Consider the following 13,450-nt stretch of genomic DNA (forward strand, 5'->3'; position numbering starts at 1 on the left):
GATAGAAAGATAATAGGGAACTGATGGTAGTGGAGAGTTTTTATTTCACATCTAATATAGCATTGAAATAATATAATCATTATTTGACATCTTTACTTCTGACCCAATGGAAGCCTTTCCCCTTTTGCCCCTCCCAACTCCCTTCAAAAAAAAGGGGGGGGGCGCCTGGGTGGCTCAGTTGTTAAGTGTCTGCCTTCCGCTCAGGTCATGGTCCCAGGGTCCTGGGATGGAGCCCCACATCGGGCTCCCTACTCAGCGGGAAGCCTGCTTCTCCCTCTCCCACTCCCCCTGCTTGTATTCCCTCTCTGTGTCTCTCTCTGTCAAATAAATAAATATTAAAAAAAAAAAAGAATAAAAAGAATAAAATACTTAGGAATAAACTTAACCAAGGAGGTGAAATACTTGTATGCTGAAAACTACAAAATATTGCTAAAAGAAATGAAAAAAGATGCACACAAATGGAAAGATGTCCCATGTTCATGGATTACAAGGCTTAATTGTTAAGATGGGGAGTTACTGTCTAATGGGTACAGAATTTCAGTTGAGTAAGATAAAAAAGTTTCAGTGATGGATGATGGTGATGGTTGCACAACAGTGCCACAGAATGGTAGATTTAAAATGGTTAGAATGGTAATTTTATGGTGTATTTTACAATAAAAAAATTGACATACAAAAGTTAACTGGGACATAAAATCATAATTAACAGTATGCTAATAGTTAACAAGAGTTAACAATAACAATAGTGAAATTGAGGAAATAACATAGAAAGAAAACAGAGGCGAATGAAAGTGAAAAAGGGGAAAAACCAAAAAACAAAACAAAATGTGGTTCAAAGACACAGAAAGAGAAAATGAAAAGTTCTAGAAAGAGTGACTAAGATAATGTAGAAGTATTTTCTCAAGTGATATTGTCTGAGAACTTTCCAGAACTGAAAAAATATATACCACAAAACCTCAAATGTTGAACAGGATAAATAACACATCTATACTTAGTGGCAACAATTTACTTAAAAAAGAAAGATTTATCAATGCACTGTGTCCCATAATTCATATGATAGTATACATTAGAGACTTGAGTCAAAATGCAGAAACTTTCATTTCAGGTTTGCTACTTATTCGCTCTGACCACAAGCAAATTACTTAACCTTTGTAGACATAAATATTTCAATATAAAAAGGAAATGATAATATTACCCACCTCATAACATTGGTTTGAGAATTAAAAGAAATAATGCTTGTAAAGTACTCAGTTTAGAGGGTACTGCAAAATATAAAGCTAATGTAAATCTCCTTCATAAAATTTTTGCATTAGGCCCTGAGTTTAGGCATATTTATATATATAAATAATTCAATGGCAACATTTTCAGTTTAATCAAGGGTATGCCTTTTATGTTCTCAGCTCTTGTAAAGAGAAAGACAATACTGGGATTTACTCAGAACTAGCAGTCAAGTAGTCAGTCAAATACCTCATGAAACTTGATAATAGATTTTCTAAAACCTATTTTGGATTAAATAATTATGTCATTTCAATTTAACTTTTAATTTTCTCCTTAGCCCTGGGTATATGAAGAAGAGCCTGTCACAATAATTAAATGGTGTATCACAATTGCCCTATACTTTTATAATACTATTATTTTGTTATAATGAGAGAGGAGGGTAGAATATAATTACAAAACAATTTCGGGGCGCCTGGGTGGCTCAGTCGGTTAAGCGACTGCCTTCGGCTCAGGTCATGATCCTGGAGTCCCGGGATCGAGTCCCGCATCGGGCTCCCTGCTCAGCGGGGAGCCTGCTTCTCCCTCTGGCCCTCCCCCCTCTCATGAGCTCTCTCTCTCTCTCATTCTGTCTCAAATAAATAAATAAAATCTTTAAAAAAAAATTACAAAACAATTTCAATGTAACAATTTTATCTAAATCTATCAACAACTTGTTACTGGGGCAAAAACAAAAATTTTAAGAGTAAACTCAGAGCTTCCTAATTAGTGTGTGGAAACACCATGGGATGTGTCACAACTATGCTGAGACATAGATCCCTTGGATTTCAGAGTCTTTGGATAGGATCTGAGGTAAACGGGACTTTCAAAAACTTAGAAATTTTTCTGATTACTTCATACACGAATATCATTTTCTATATATGCATTGACATGAAAAAGGTAGGGAAGCACTGCTCTAACTAACCACAAAATTTATACTTAAATCTGTACAGAGAGTTCTGTTGCTTACATGATAGCATTGTTCATAGAATGTCTTTTTAGAATCAAAAGATCATTAGGATGATGATTACCAAGAAGAGGAAAGGGATGCTAGAGCTTTCCAGGAATGCCATGTTCAAATAGGAAGAAAGGCTTTTAAAATGGATTAACACAAAATATATGTGTACACTCTCCTCACTGTCCTCCCTAGCCCCCATTTATTAAGTAGTTTCTCCAGTGAGAGAACAAGGTCTTATTTCCACTCAGTAACATATTTAAATATACAGGCAAATTCATCAAAATTACAAAAATATTTTTTAAATGGAATTCAAAGGATCATAGTAAGATACCTAACATGCAAGAACTCTAAAGTAATGAAAATTACAAAGATCAGTACACATAATTCTAGCAGCACAATAAACAAAGAGACTTCAGAAACAAAAACTTGGGCACAAATTTTGAATTCTGGATAAATTAAACCACAGATTGAGTCATAGATGGAGCATCCATACACATAGGAGGAAACAAGGATTGTACTTTCAGATATCATCATTTACTGGCTAATTCTCAAAGGGGTAAATCTAAACATTTACTGGCTGATCTCAAAGGGGATACATAGTTATCCTTGATCTCCTGGTAACTCTTCTTGAGAGCAAGGAGAGAAATTAAACATTAAATATTTAATACACAGACACCTTTCTAATTTGTAAAGTTCGGTTCAGCCCTAACACTGGTTATCATATTATAACAGTCTTCACAAAAATCTTCCTGCCATTTATGGAAAATAAAGCAGCTGAATTATTTTAAGATATTTCTCCGAGAACAAGTTTCACAAGTAATTGTAGGTTTCAAATCCATTTTGGACTACTCACCTCTTTTCATGATCACTCCATGTAAACAAGATGGTACATTTTGGAAATATTTGCCACTTTTTCCTCCAAAAGTCTGTTACAGGGTTCTCCAATAAATGAATCTTTTGCAGTAAGATTCTTTCATTTATAGATCTTCTTCACACAGATCAGATTAAACCCATAGCTAACATAAAACCAATAAATCCACTAGGGAGCATTTTCATTGTTTATGTTTACAATTCAGTCAGAAAGAGTCCTCAACATTCTAAGTTTAAATTAATTGCATTAATGTAAGGAATTTATTAAAATCAGAATTAATTTCTTTTTATGAAAAAAACCTCCCCGTTGTTAATTTCCCCATTTGGGCTAATAAAGACATCATTCTTCTAGCTTACCATACACTTACTACAACAAAATTGTTACTAATGTCATATTCATTTTTTAAGATCCACCTCAAATGTCACTTTCTCTGCAAAATCCTCACAGATCCCACAGAATAAATTTGTTAACCATACTCCTACAATTACAGGGCATGTTCATCTCTATTACATCTTGTATCAAGACCACCATGTCGTTTTGTGTAGGTTATACTGTACTTTGTGCGAATGGCAGTCCCTAGATGCATGAGCAACAGATGGGACCATTCCATGAGAGCGTTGTCTTTACTGGTCTTTCAGTGTTTTTTAAATGTTTCTTTCTAAAAAAAAAAAAAAAAAAAAAAAAAAAAAAAACCACTCCCCAAACAGATAGTCATGTTTACTTGGACATCCCAGTAAATAAAATACTTAGCAAACAACTGTTTAATGGAACACTCTCTTTTCTGCCAGTGAAATGTCTATATGATTTAACTTCATTTATCAATTTCACTTGTACTATCCTTTGTCTAGCAATTTATCACCCCAAGCTTTGATTACTCTTCCAAAATATTTCACAAAGTGTATTCTGTGCAATGTTAATATGTAGAAAAAAGAGTCTTTGGTTAACCAAGTTTGGACATGACTGCATTCAATATAGTGTTGTTTTTTTAAACTGCAGGAGCTTTTGTATTCTAGGAACATTTGGAATCTCCAAGAAAGAACTCACTGCTTTTATCCTACAAGGGATATGCCCCATTGACCTCATAATGGCACATTTCTAGATTCTTGACCTATGCCTCATTTGGATGGGGGGAGGTGTGAAAAAAGTAATTCCATCACTGTGTTTCTCAGAATTTAGAATGAGCAGGGATAGAGAAGTTGTTTGTGCTGTTGTCTAATAGATCTATTCTAACATGTGTTAGAGCCTCAAAGCAAGTAAAAAATAATGCCCATTTAACTGAGTTTGATTGCCTTTACTGATTTGTTTGAAAAAAAAAATATCTCCTTTACTTGCTTCTTATTCCAATTCTGTATTTTGTCAAAAACTTTATTTCCACAGGAAATGATATCTTTATTCAAAAACTTAATTTCTACCTCTATCTTTTCTAGTAGTTCTCAGTGGGCAACTTCAGCCTCTAGGGTGTGTTCTGGAAATGTATTGATGTTTTTGGCTGACTCAATCACTGGGCATCACTACTGGCATTTAAAGGTTTGGAGTAGGGGAATCAAGAGGTTCTATGATAAATAAGACAGTCCTGAAAAACAAAAACTATCTCATAGAAACTTATTTTTAAAGATTTTGTTTACTTATTTGAGAGAGAGAAAGAGAGCACGAGCAGGGCAGGGAGGGGGCAGAGGGAGAGGGAGAAGCAGGTTCCCCACTGAGCACAGAGCCCAACATGGGGCTCAATCTGAGGACCCTGGGGATCATGACCTGAGCCGAAAGCACACACTTAACTAAGTCACCCAAGTGCTCCCTAGCTCATAGAAAATTACACAAGTGAAAATTTTGTATATAAACATTTGGAAATAAAATTGAATTCAGTTTGAGATCTAAACACTATTTTTTTGGCATTTTTTTTTTTTTTAAGATTTTATTCATTTATTTGACAGACACAGCGAGAGAGAGAACACAGCAGGGGGAGTGGGAGAGGGAAAAGCAGGCTTCCGCCAAGCAGGGAGCCCGACGTGGGGCTCGATCCCAGCACCCTGGGATCATGACCTGAGCCGAAGGCAGACACTTAACGACTGAGCCACCCAGGTGCCCCCTTTTTGGCATTTCTGCACAATTTTATTACACTAAGAGTTCCAGAAACATAACTACTGAAATGAAAAGAAGAATATTGTTTTGTTCAAAACTTTACCGGGGTTGCCACTATTTCAGAAAATGATGCCACCAACAATGATGTCACAACAGTACCACTTGTGATACTGGATATAGACCCTCTCGAATCTGTCTCACTGACATTCACAGTAATTATATGTACCTGACTACTTCATTAGGTCTTCTTCTAACAGTCATGACTGAGCATTTATACATATATTGAAATACATGTTATTATACCCTGAATTATATTCTATTTAAGATCTTAGATATTTTTGAAACTGTATGTATATGTGGATTATATCATTTTTTATTTTCATTTCAGGAGAGTAAAGGGGCATTATAAAATATTTGTTATAAAAGGGCACTGGCACGTTGGGTGAGGTTAGGGTGCGAGAAATGAAAAGAAAGGTTTCTAGGACTAGGAGGGAGAAGGAGAGGACTTTGGGTCTGACAGGACTGAAAACCACTAATGTCAAGATAAATAATAACATCGTGGTGTACAAAAAGGGCAGGGGCAAAGGAGCATGAGCCTCTCTTTCACTCAGTTTCTAAGTTTCCATACTTCCGAGGAAACATACCTTTACTGTGTGTCAGTTTTTTCCATTTCAGAGAACCCCCACTGTCCTGAACTACCCCACTACCTACTGAAAGTAATTAAAATCCTGGGACCTAAAAGGATCATTAATAAACAGCCACTGCTACCCCAGCTCCCCATGAGCCTTCGGAACCTGCCAGCTTCCACAGAAGTGAGGTCATCTTCATTCTCAGTCCTGATACAGAACTCTGTGGTATATGTCACCCTTCAGCGGCAAGAGAATTTTTCAGAAACACTTACCTCAGTAGTAGTTCCAACGTCAGCAGATGGGCTGCATGTGCTGGTGTCTGGTGGAGCTGTGCCCACACTGCTTCTCACCGGAGAACCCGGGACCAGCCCTGCCGAGGTTTCCGGAAAGGCGGAGGAAGGGCTGAGATTGCCTCTCCTCTGAATCTTATTCCACACCTTATTCATGATCTCGGTTAGCTCATATAAGAGCTGCACCTGAGCAGGAGGGAAAAAAAAAAGGGAAAACGAGGCTTTCAACTTCTGGTCACAATTAACTGAATTACTACCTGTGAGAAAATTAAAGCAAGTCAAGGGAAACAAGAATATATGGAACAATAATCTTTTAATGTCCCACTGATCATATTATATCATGATCTATAATCTATGCTATATAATTATTATAAGTAATATAATTATACATATGATCATGAGTATTTTATGGTACTATGATTCTGATGAGATACGCAGAGAAAATTCATATAACAAGTTTACAATTTTAGTATTTTATCATGATTTCAATTTGAAGTAGATATAACGAATTGACTCACACTTAAAATTTGCCACACAGTCATACTGTGGTATGAGCAAGTTAGCATTTTTGTGGGAAAATCATGTTAATATGGTAATAATGCTAACAAAACAGCTTATTATGGGACAGTGGATTGCTTTTAATATATGACTAATAGAACAAATACAAAGAAATGCCTCTTACACAGAGGTCAGTATCAGAATTAGATAGCAAATATATACTAGTAAATATGATTATTTAATTACAGATGAAATAATTATTCTTATTCTTATTTCTAAATTATTTCCACATTTAAATTCTCCTTATTTTTCTGAGGAATGAAACTGAAACAGGATTTCTTGCCCAGCAAAATAAAGTGAAAAAGAATGACATAATATAAAATAGTAAAAGGAACTTGTTACATATGAGACTCTGCTATAGATAAAGAACATAAACTATCCAACCTACTATTCCCCTTGGATTTGTCATTCCAATATTCAGAGAAAAAACTGTTTAACTTGCACATTGTTTGACTAAGTTCTAAGATATTTACATAAGATTTCATAAATAAGCATTAATCATGGAATTTGTATGACAACATATTGCCATATACTGTATAAAACAAGCCCAAGGAAAAAAATGCAAACAAAATATATAAGCAAATCCACAGCTGGATACCATATTCTGCTTGCCATTAAAAAAAAAAAAAGTGAAATTCTCATATTTATAAGAAGTTTCAGCCCCAGGACACATCCAGATGATAAAGCTGGCTTCTTATGTGGGCAGAACAGATGCATAAAAACACTGTTGTCAACCCTTATTTGATATAAAACAGTACTTGGGTTATAGTTTTCTCTTGCTTTTTGTGTGATGAAGACTCAAATCTCAGGTTATAGTTCTTTTTCTGTAAAAAAAAATAATCTAATGGCTAGAGATCTTACAAAAAACCTCTTAGAAAAATTTTAGTTCAAACTTTTTTGTCCTTCATAATCAAGAATAAGTTCTCGCTAAAAAGAAACAATTTTGTTGCAAACCATATTTTGAAAAAAGATCATTTTACTTTTTCTTAAACAATTAAAACTGACAAATATGGAAAGCATAAGCCAAAGAAAAGAAGCTCTAAATACTTTTATGGGCGTAAAAGAGAACTGATGCTTTTATTGTCACTATTTCTTATTTCCTTTAATGATTACCCTTAAATAATTGTGTAGGAAAGTCACTAAGTATGTTGTGTAGTTAATGCACCAAGCAAACAGGTAAACTTTAAACATATTTTTATTTTCAAAGGAGAAAGTTGCTATCACAGAATTCAGACTTGCCAAATTCAGAGGTTTTTAAAAAAATTAAAAATTTAAAGATAAATGTTCCACTCTTATCCTCCAAGCTACACTGAAAACTGCCAATTCAAGCCACAATGAGCTACCATTACCCACCTATTAAAATGGCTAACTTTAAAAAGCCTAGCCATGCCAGTATTGGCAAAGATGCAGAACAACTGAAACTCTCATTTACTGCTGATGGGAATGCAAAATGTAGAATATAGTTTGGTGAATTCTGAAAAAGGCATACACCCACCATATAACCCAGCCATTTAACTCCTAAGTGTTTTCCCAAGAAAAACGAAAATCTATGTCTGCACAAAGACCTGAATACAGATGTTCACAGCATTTTTTTCTGTAGTAATCTACAACTGAAAAAAACTCAAATGTTCACCAATAAGTAGATAAACAAAATGCAGTATACCCATACAAGAGAATGCTATCTATCAATAAAAAACAAATCAATATGGATTCATGAAAAACATGGCTTAATCTCAAAATAATTGTGCTGAATGAAAGAAGCTAGGCAAAAAAAAATTTTTTTAAAAAAAGGAGAGTTAGAGAAACAGAATACAACTGTTATGATTCTATCTATACAGTATCTCAGCGAATGACAATTAATCCATAACGACAGAATCAGTAGTAGTTGCCTGGAATGGGGGAAGAAGTGTAATGGAGGATAACAAAGTAGCATAAAGAAACTTTTGAGGATGATGGATGGATGCATTGTCTTGATTCTGAGAATGGTTTCATGTGTCAAATCTTACAGCATTAGAGAATTTAAACATGTGCAGTTTATTGTATGTAAAAATATCCCAATAAAACTTTAAAAATCTCTAAAAAATGAGCACCATGTGAGGAGGTTTTATGTACATTTCTGAAGGTGACTGAATATCAACAATACCTTGTGTATCAAAAACTTACTGAATATTGAAAATGTAATATTTTACTGTTTAAAAATTAATTTCATATACACTTTCTCATTTAATCTATAACCAATCATAAAGGAGACTTAATTGGATTGGAGAGGCTGTGCTAATTCTCAAGGGGATACATTCCTGAAGGATAGATGCAATTTAAGTGGATGCAAAAGGCCATTCCAGTCATAAGACTAGCAAGAGCAATAGCCCAGGGCAGGAAATGATATAGGGGCAACGAAAAGTTCCATCCAGTTAGGCAGGAAGAACTTGCTTTGCAGGGTATTAGGAGAGAGAGTCAGATAGAAGAGTAACCATAAAGATAGAAGAAGAAAACCATGGATACACAATTTCAATGGACACCAAGCAGGGATGGAATTTCAACAAATTGGTGTTCATGGTGAACACCAAAGAGCTCTAAGTGAATACAAACTTAAAAAGGCTAGCTCATCTGGCATGCAGGTCGTCACTAATCATTAGAACTCAGTTTCAAAAAAAAAAAAAAAAAAGAGTTTTTGCCAGATTTAAAAGCCTTTTCATATAAAGCATAGCCCTTGCCCAGTCTAATTTTGCTTAAAGATAAAAATGAAAATCAGGGGCTCAGAAAAATTAAAAATGAGTGGTACTAGAATACAAATCCAGTTTTGTCTAAATCCAATGCTGTGTTCCTAGACAGTGATGTCAAATTCCACTGCCTTTCTGAAAACTGAACATAATTTTATAGCAATAAAAACTATGAATAAACAGGATAAAAAGCATAAATCCATTCTTTCTCTAGTTCCACATACTTACAACCCCAAAATGCAAATATGGTTTTATGTTCCTAGAAATGCCTTTATAAGAAAACAAAATATATCTATTTATTGGCTAAAGGAAATTGAAATTTATTATATTAAAAATAGGATTCTACAGGGTCTCTTAATTTTAGAATAAATACAATTTTTAAGGTCAAAGAGACTTTAAAGAGAATTGGGTAACTTCGGTAAAACAGTTAAGTTAAAGGGAAGGGCTAATGAAAATCACCCTTAGAAACAAAAACTCTGAATATTCAACTGGGTTAAATATTTATACTAAGGCACTTGAATGGCAGTCAGTTCTAGGAACTGACTTAGTAGCTTAGTTCACCATAGTTGATACACAGACCTACAATAATGTCTAACATGACAATGAATTTGTTCTGGGCATGCCTTATATGCAGAGCTTGCCCTTTATTTTAAAATATATAAACTACTTGAAGATTTTGTATCTAAGCAATAATGAATCAAATTAATTAATATACCAGTATCAAAACTTCTGATATAACTCTAATGGATAAACAAAAAAATGGTATTTATGAAGGAATTTTTTCCTTAATGGAATCAAGAATCTTATGTACTGGCTACAAATCAATACTCTGCAAAGCTTCTGATAACACATGCAAAATTTGGTGGGTATATACAATGTTTTAGCGAACAGGTTCACAGCTTTTATCAGATTCTCAAGGAAGTCCATGGCACAGAAAAGAACAAGAAGCACTGTCATTCACAAAAACAAAAACAAAACAGATGGATTAGTGAGAAACCATTAACAACAACAACAACAAAAAGGTTATTTTGAGTCATTAATCTTAAAAACAAGTGATAAATTTTAGGATGCCTGTGAATATATTTTAGGGGCTCACGATATTCTTTATAAGGTAGGATACCCAGAAAATAAAAATTGACCTACAGATATATTTCATCAAGAAAGATTAAACATTTTTGGTACAAGATGCCATAAAAGTAATTAGCTGTGTTACAAATACAAGATTTGTATTTATAGAGCCTAAGGGAAGCTCTTCAAATTGCTAAGAAATTTAATAGAAAAATTGGGTAAATGATATAAATTATCAATTCATAAAACAAATTCATTGGCCAATAAACATTCAAAAACTGTGGAAAGAGCCAAGATGTCCATCGACAGATGAATGGATAAAGAAGATGTGGTATATATATATATATATATATATATATATATATATATATATATATATATATATATATACACAATGGAATATTATGCAGCCATCAAAAGGAATGAGATCTTGCCATTTGCAACGACGTGGATGGAACTGGAGGGTATTATGTTGAGTGAAATAAATCAAACAGAGAAAGACATGTATCATATGATCTCACTTATATGAGGAATTCTTAATCGCAGGAAACAAACTGAGTGTTGTTGTAGTGGGGGGTGGGGTGGGAGGGATGGGGTGACTGGGTGATAGACACTGGGGAGGGTATGTGCTATGGTGAGCGCTGTGAATTGTGCAAGACTGTTGAATCACAGATCTGTACCTCTGAAACAAATAATACATCATATGTTAAGAAAAAAAAAAAAGAAGATAGTAGGAGGGGAAGAATGAAGGGGGGGAAATCGGAGGGGTAGAGGAACCATGAGAGACGATGGACTCTGAAAAACAAACAGGGTTCTAGAGGGGAGGGGGGTGGGAGGATGGGTTAGCCTGGTGGTGGGTATTGAGGAGGGCACATTCTGCATGGAGCACTGGGTGGTATGCACAAACAATGAATCATGGAACACTTCATCTAAAATTAATGATGTAATGTATGGGGATTAACATAAGAATAAAAATAAATTAAAAAAATAAAAAAACTGTTCAACCTTATTAATAATCAGGAAAATACAAATAAATGTAAATAATATGAACTGTCAATTCACAAATGCAATGGCCAATAATCATTTAAAAAGATGCTCAAATATCTGGTTTTATTCCCCTTCAGCCTGAGAGACTTCCTTTAGGATACCTCATAGAGCAATACTACTGGTGATAGATTCCTTTATGTGAAAATGTCTTTATTTGGTCTTTATTCATAAACATGTATTTTTTTTTAATTTAGAATTTTGGGTTGAGAGGCTATTTTTTTTTCTCTCACAATTTAAAGGTGTTGCTCTTCTGACCTTTACACTCAGAAGAAGTAAGCTAACAATCAAATCTTGGTTCTCTTGTACATAATGCGTTATTTTTCTCATAACACTTTCAAGATTTGCTCTTTATCTGTGGCTTTCAACAGTTGCATTAAGATGCGTGTAGGCATGGCCTTCTTCATGTTGTATGGGCCAAGAGCAGGCCACCCCACAATGGGCCACTGTGACATGAAGATTATATCGAATTAAAAAACAATCAAAAATGGGGCTCCTGGGTGGCTCAGATGGTTAAGTGTCTGCCTTCAGCTCAGGTCATGATTCCAGGGTCCTGGGATGGAGCCCCGCATCGGGCTCCTTGCTCAGCGAGGAGCCTGCTTCTCCCTCCGCCTGGCGCTCCCCCTGCTTGTACTCTCCCTTTCCCTCTCTCTGGCAAATAAGTAAATCTTTAAAAACAAACAAACAAACGAAACAAAACCCAGCAGATTCAGGAAAAGCTCTTTACCTCCCCCAACAACTGCATCAAAGAATTTAGGTGGAGGACCTGCTTCAGGAAGAGAACTATGACCACAAAGAACTACAATATGATATGAAGGAGGTATGGTAGATAGGGAGGAACGTAGCAAGGCCTGTTTGATCAAATTCCTCTATGTCCCATTGTTTCTGAGTGGCCCAGCAAACATTAACTTACTAAACATTTATTCTTTTTCATCTTCCTGTAAATTGTATTCCTTTCCTCTCAAGTCCCAGACCCCTATTCCTTCTCCTTAGTCCAAGATGACATACATATCTAATTTTGCCTATCTTTGGAATTTCCATTTCTTATGGATTCCCCACACATGTTATTTTTGTTATTGTTTCAAGTTTTTATTTTATTATTTATTAAAGATTTTATTTATTTATTTGACAGAGAGAGACACAGTGAGAGAGGGAACACAAGCAGGGGGAGTGGGAGAGGGAGAAGCAGGCTTCCTGCGGAGCAGGGAGCCTGATGCAGGGCTCGATCCCAGGACCCCAGGATCATGACCTGAGCCAAAGGCAGATGCTTAATGACTGAGCCACCCAGGCGCCTCTCAAGTTTTTATTTAAATTCGAGTTAGTTAACATATAGGGTAATACTGGTTTCAGGAACAGATTTTAATGATTCATCACTTACATATAACACCCAGTGCTCATTATAACAAGTGCCTGCCTTAATGTCCATCACTCATTTGGCTCATCCCCCACCCACTTCCCTCCATCAACCCTCAGTTTGTTCTCTATAGTTAAAAGTCTTTTATGGTTTGCCTCCCTCTTTTCCCCCCCACCTGCCCCTATGCTCATCTGTTTTGTTTCTTTAATTCCACATGAGTGAAATCATATGGTATTTGTCTTTCTCTGACTTAATTCACTTAGCATAATAGACTCTATCTCCATCTGCGTCACTGCAAATGGCAAGATTTCATTCTTTTTGATGGCTGAGTATTATTCCATTGTATGTATGTATGTGTATGCCTATGTTCTCCTCTAGGATTTTGATGGTTTCCTGTCTCACATTTAGGTCTTTCAACCCATGCACATGCTATTAAATTTGATTTTCTGTTAATCTGTCTGATGTCAATTTGATTCTTAATTCACCTAGAAGGACCTTGAAGAGACAGAATATTCTCCCTCCTCGACAGTGTGTTTATCTTATTCATCTTCATTTTCCTCATTTCTGGATTAGGTATGTAGTACTGGACTTGCAGTACTCAGTAAGTATTTTTCTACACATGGGAAAA

The 13,450-nt window shown here is 35.3% G+C and overlaps 1 protein-coding gene across 12 annotated transcripts in view; it reads right to left on the reverse strand.

Moving 5' to 3' along the window:
• The window catches only part of VPS13B (vacuolar protein sorting 13 homolog B), a 768,399-nt gene that overhangs the window by 352,608 nt on the left and 402,341 nt on the right, over nucleotides 1-13,450 (reverse strand). For all 12 annotated transcript variants that reach the window (XM_064588058.1, XM_064588057.1, XM_064588054.1 and 9 more), the window contains one exon: nucleotides 6,061-6,264. In XM_064588058.1, coding sequence (XP_064444128.1) covers nucleotides 6,061-6,264 — 204 coding nt within the window. The remainder of the gene's footprint in view (nucleotides 1-6,060; nucleotides 6,265-13,450) is intronic.

This window comes from Mirounga angustirostris, unplaced genomic scaffold (genome assembly GCF_029215605.1).
Source record: "Mirounga angustirostris isolate CCGP_5_RB_7025 unplaced genomic scaffold, mMirAng1.0.hap1 SCAF_4, whole genome shotgun sequence".
NCBI lineage: Eukaryota > Metazoa > Chordata > Mammalia > Carnivora > Phocidae > Mirounga > Mirounga angustirostris.